The sequence below is a fragment of the Citrus sinensis genome, chromosome 3 (assembly GCF_022201045.2).
Source record: "Citrus sinensis cultivar Valencia sweet orange chromosome 3, DVS_A1.0, whole genome shotgun sequence".
NCBI classification, from domain to species: Eukaryota; Viridiplantae; Streptophyta; class Magnoliopsida; order Sapindales; family Rutaceae; genus Citrus; species Citrus sinensis.
Genome location: NC_068558.1, coordinates 20,358,505 through 20,363,715, shown reverse-complemented (window position 1 = coordinate 20,363,715; position 5,211 = coordinate 20,358,505). Strand labels below are relative to the sequence as shown.

The 5,211-nt window shown below is 34.8% G+C and overlaps 1 protein-coding gene across 1 annotated transcript; it reads left to right on the top strand.

The window, feature by feature from the left end:
- Positions 1-2,613: 2,613 nt before the first annotated feature.
- Positions 2,614-4,357, top strand: LOC102607419 (UNC93-like protein 1). Its single transcript, XM_006493422.4, has 2 exons — positions 2,614-3,958; positions 4,026-4,357. The coding sequence occupies exons 1-2, from the start codon at positions 2,799-2,801 to the stop codon at positions 4,279-4,281; spliced, it is 1,416 nt and encodes a 471-aa protein (XP_006493485.2). The 5' UTR covers positions 2,614-2,798; the 3' UTR covers positions 4,282-4,357.
- Positions 4,358-5,211: the final 854 nt, after the last annotated feature.

The window sequence follows — 5,211 nt, the reverse complement described above, 5'->3', positions numbered from 1 at the left end:
GTCGATTTCTTTAAAATTAATAAAAAAAAATCTTCATCATGATCAACATTGATCAACATTTAGCAACATCATCAAGCCTATAACAATACATCGCCTAACCCAAAGCATTAAAGATGAATGGGAAAAGAGAGTTATGAGGTCGTAGATCAATATATAAAGATCAGATCAAGCCACTTTCAAGCTTCCACGTCAGCACACTTTTTGACCGGAGAGTAAATGAGCCATGTGAAACCACAAGGATCCTTGACCTTTCCCACGCGCCCAGTCGCCCACTACAACATGCGCCGTCGCCTTCAGCAAGCTTACCCTCAGCAACAACTCCACCACTCATAGCCTTGGCGAGGGCAGCCTCAACGTCATCAATCTCCAAGCAGAGGACGCATCCGATTCCCATATTCTTAGCTGCAGCAGAATCATTGGAAAAGTTAGAGACAAGAAATGTGGAGCCCGCAATCTCGAGTTGAGCTCCTGTTCAGCCTTTTATTTAGTTTCCATGATGCGGCTGATCTCCACAACACCAGATGTTGTCTTGTAGAACTGAACAACGTTAGTAGCCTTCGATTCTTCCACAAGCAACTGCGGCTTCATCCCCATGAAGTTGGCTAAGGTAGCTGGAGCAGCCATCTTCACCAGTGCAATTCAAAACGTAAGCCATTTAAAGAGTTTTGGTGTCTAGACAAAGGGAAAGAACCTGAACTTAGGAGAGAGAAAACCGCAGAGAGAGAAGAAATAAAACGAGAGAAAAAAGGAACTTGACCCATTCAAAATGATAAGTCACTGTGCTAAAGGCAATAAAATAGCAAGTCTCTGGTAACATTGTAAAATGTCAATAACGCCCCCAACTGGCCAAACGGCAACCAAACGGAACAAAAACGTAGAGGTCTTTTACAAATAAAATGATTTTGGTCATTTACTTACAACAGCCTCAAACCTTAGGGGAAGTTTTTAAAAATTATTCTGAAAAATTATTACAATCACTCTAGTACTTTTTCCCACACCCAAAATCTCAATAATACTCAATCTCTTAATAGACCTTTCGTTTCTATCACATTAGAAACTGTTTACTTATAGAAAAATTGATTTGTTATAGTAAGTAAGTAAGTAAGTGAACTTAACCAACCCTGTATATATAGATTATTTCTTATAGAAGAAGTATTTCTTTTCTTATACAAATTGTCTTCCTCATTAAATAAGTTAAGTCTTAGAGAAGAAATTATTTATTTCTTAAATATGAATCCTTCAAAATAAAAAAATTATTAAATAAGAAAAGGATAGAAAATATCTTTATTGAAAAAGGAAATATATGTCCTAACAATATATTTATATTATGTTACATGAATAATTTAAAGTTACTGCTCTTTTCAAATATTTAAAATACAAAAATATTCTCCTAATAGCCACATGCTACATGAATAATTTTCCCCACATATTAAAGCACACAAATATGATGAAGTTAAATATATCGATTGAAGGGATCCGGACAATGAAAGATTTGTGGGGTCATTTAAAAAGAGAAATGTAAAATAATAAAATTGCAGGCGGCCGGCTATTATTACCTGTAAGTGCGCCAATAGAAATATGGTAGGTTGACTTTTCTTTCCGAGATACCTTACAAGTCGCTTTCACGTGCTAATGATGACGTTAAGAGGCGTGTATACTCAACTTGTACGTTATAGTTCTCAAAACGCAATTCCATCTGTACTTATGAGTTAAGTGAGGGGTGGGCCATTCTCTTTTAATAAATCTCCTTTAATCTACATTAGAACCCATCCGAATCAAAATTATTTTGTAATTAATACCTTCTCTTGGAGTGACAAAATATCTAAATTATTCAATAACCTCTCTTCTAGAATGAGAAATTACTTTTGAGTAGATGGTTTTCTTAAAATTAAATATTCAAACAAAAAAATAATATTAATGATATATTCGTGTTTTATATATTATTTAATACAAGAAAGAAAGATGACTAAGGCTCCGTTTGGTACAGCTTATTAAATAGAGCTTATAACAGTAGAGCTTATAGCAGTAGAGCTTATACCAATAGAGCTTTTGGACAAAAAGTCATTGGGTGTTTGGTTGTCAATAAAAAAAGCACTTTTGAACCATTAAACTATGTGATATTTTTTATATTATATATATTTAGAAAAGCTTTATAACATCTACTCCCAAAAGCTCAAATTTTGAGCTTTTCCTAGTAGAGGTAAATTAGCTTATTTAAGCTAAAAAAACTCTACTAAAAAAAAATTAAATACCATAAAAAAATTTAAAAAGTGTTTATACGATTAAATAAGCACTTATGGCTCTTAAATAAGCCATACCAAGCAGGTTCTAAGGATAAAACATTAGGATCAAAAGATGAAAAAAATAATTAATTATTGCATTCAAATAATAAACATTTATTTTTCGAAATGCATTTATTAATCATTATATCATAAATAATATATAAAACACGAATATATCATTAATATTATTTATGAACTTTAAAACAAAAATATGAACTTTTCTTGTTGAGAATTGAGATCATATAATAAGACTATAAAACAAAAAAATAATCGACCTATGGATACGTTCATTTAATGCATAAGTTAATATAACAAAACGTATTTGGAACACACTTGGTTAAAATAGTTCAGCTTACCAGAGCTGCCACGATAAATGCGCCTGTCCGCTTTCTCGGCCCTCATACCAAGTGTCCCCAGTTCACAAACCCAGTTTGCAAAATTTTCTCACCGGATTCCTGGCCCCCAATATTTCCCTTTCCGATTTGAGAAAAAAAAAAATCATAAATCATTATAACCATGAGCGAGCAAGGGGAATCAGCTGGGAAACAACAGATGGTAGTAGGCAAATCAAGATTCAGATACAACTCACCACTCGTGCAGGTTTGCTTGATTGGGCTTGTTTGTTTTTGTTGTCCTGGAATGTTCAACGCTCTTTCAGGAATGGGCGGTGGTGGCCAAGTTGACACCACTGCCGCCAACAACGCTAACACAGCCCTCTACACAACTTTCACAATCTTTGGCATTCTTGGTGGTGGCATTTACAACATTTTGGGACCTCAAGTCACCCTCATTTCGGCTTGTAGCACTTACGTCCTTTACGCCGGTTCATTTCTTTACTACAATCACCACAAGCATCAAGCCTTTGCAATTGCCGCTGGAGCCATACTTGGTATTGGTGCTGGCCTCCTTTGGGCTGCAGAGGGAGCCATTATGACTTCCTATCCTCCTCCTAATCGCAAAGGTACTTATATTTCCATCTTTTGGAGTATTTTTAACATGGGTGGTGTTATTGGGGGTCTCATTCCATTCATTCTCAATTACAATAGAAACGAGGCTGTTTCAGTTAATGATGGGACTTATATCGGGTTTATGTGCTTTATGTCTGCTGGTGCTCTCCTGTCTTTGGTTATTTTGCCACCCGGTCGTGTGATTCGTGATGATGGTACTCATTGTACTAATATCAAGTACTCCAATGTCTCCACCGAGATCACCCAAGTTCTCAAGTTGTTCTCAAATTGGAAGATGCTTTTGATTTTCCCTGCTTCTTGGGCTAGTAACTTCTTTTACAGTTACCAGTTTAACAATGTTAACGGCCTTCAATTTAATCTCAGGACTAGAGGATTGAACAATGTTTTTTACTGGGGTGCCCAGATGTTGGGTTCAGTTGGGATTGGCTACATATTTGATTTCAGTTTCCCTACTAGAAGAAAAAGAGGCTTTGTTGGAATCGTTGTTGTTGCTCTGTTAGGTTCTGCTATTTGGGCGGGTGGACTCGCCAACCAACTCAACTACTCGCATGATAAACCCCCTGCCAAACTGGATTTCAAGAACTCCGGTTCTGATTTTGCTGGCCCATTTGTGTTGTATTTTTGCTATGGGTTACTCGATGCTATGTTTCAGAGTATGGTTTACTGGGTTATTGGAGCCCTAGCTGATGATTCTGAGACCCTCAGCAGGTAATCGGCTAAAGCACTTGCATAGCGTAACAATTGTTGGTTTCATTTAATTGATAATCTATTGCAGGTATAGTGGATTCTACAAGGGGGTGCAGAGTGCAGGGGCTGCAGTGGCTTGGCAAGTTGATACACACAAAGTTTCATTGCTATCTCAGCTGGTTGTTAATTGGTCCCTGACCACAATTAGTTATCCATTGCTCGTAATTCTTGTCTTATTGGCGGTAAAAGATGAAAAGAGTCCTGAAGAATCTACTAATTCCAAGGAGGTTACTCTTCCAGCTGCTGATGATGGAGCTGTTGGTGGCCTTACAAAGTTAAGATAATCAGTGTAATCTCCATTATGTGTTGCTTTGTAACTTTCATGGAAAACGAAATAAAGATGAAATGCTTGTTGCTGTATTGTTCTTATGTTATTTACCTTCACTGATGCGAGCACCTTCATTTTTCATATAGTTTTATAGTGACTTGAACACTTGACTTTATTAAATTATATGGCTTAATAACGTGTGCGCATTAAAAAAAAAATGAGGGACCACATCTGAGAATTCGACCCAATTATATTTGTCTTTCGAATTCCACAGCATCCCATTTGTAACGAAACTATTTAGTTCTAATAAATACCTTTCATTTCATTTAGGTCTTGTTTGATATTAAGGTTGAGCATCTACAACTTTTAAGTTACAATACTAAAGTAACTACTGCAACTTGGAAATTAATATAATTGATTTATCATTTGTATAACAAAAACCCTATAATATCTTTACTATTTTTTAAAATTATTATTTAAAAGTTTTATTTACTATGCATTCTTAACTTTTATTTCATATTTACAGTATTTTTTTAATGACAATTGTAGCTTAAAAAGTACAACACCTCACTACTAAATAAGACATTAGACAGTTAATGAAATGTTTTCAAGTAAGTCTGCTACATTTTTCTCCTTTTTATTTATTTTTACTATAAGTCGGAAAAAGTGTCACCAAAGATAAAGAAAGTAAAAATTATATTTAGAGGATGAACAAGAGGTTGTCCTTGATAAATATCCAATTTTTATTTTTTGTAAAAGCTCATTTAGTCCCTGTATTGTAAGATTAGTGTCTATTTAGTCCCTGTATTTTTAAAAATACCTCGAAACATCCCTACTGTTAAAGTATTGATACCCCTAACGTTACTTTTTATTTATTTTGGCTTACTTTTACAATATTACCTTTTTATAATATTTTTTTTGTTTGGACATTAATAAAAGAAAATAA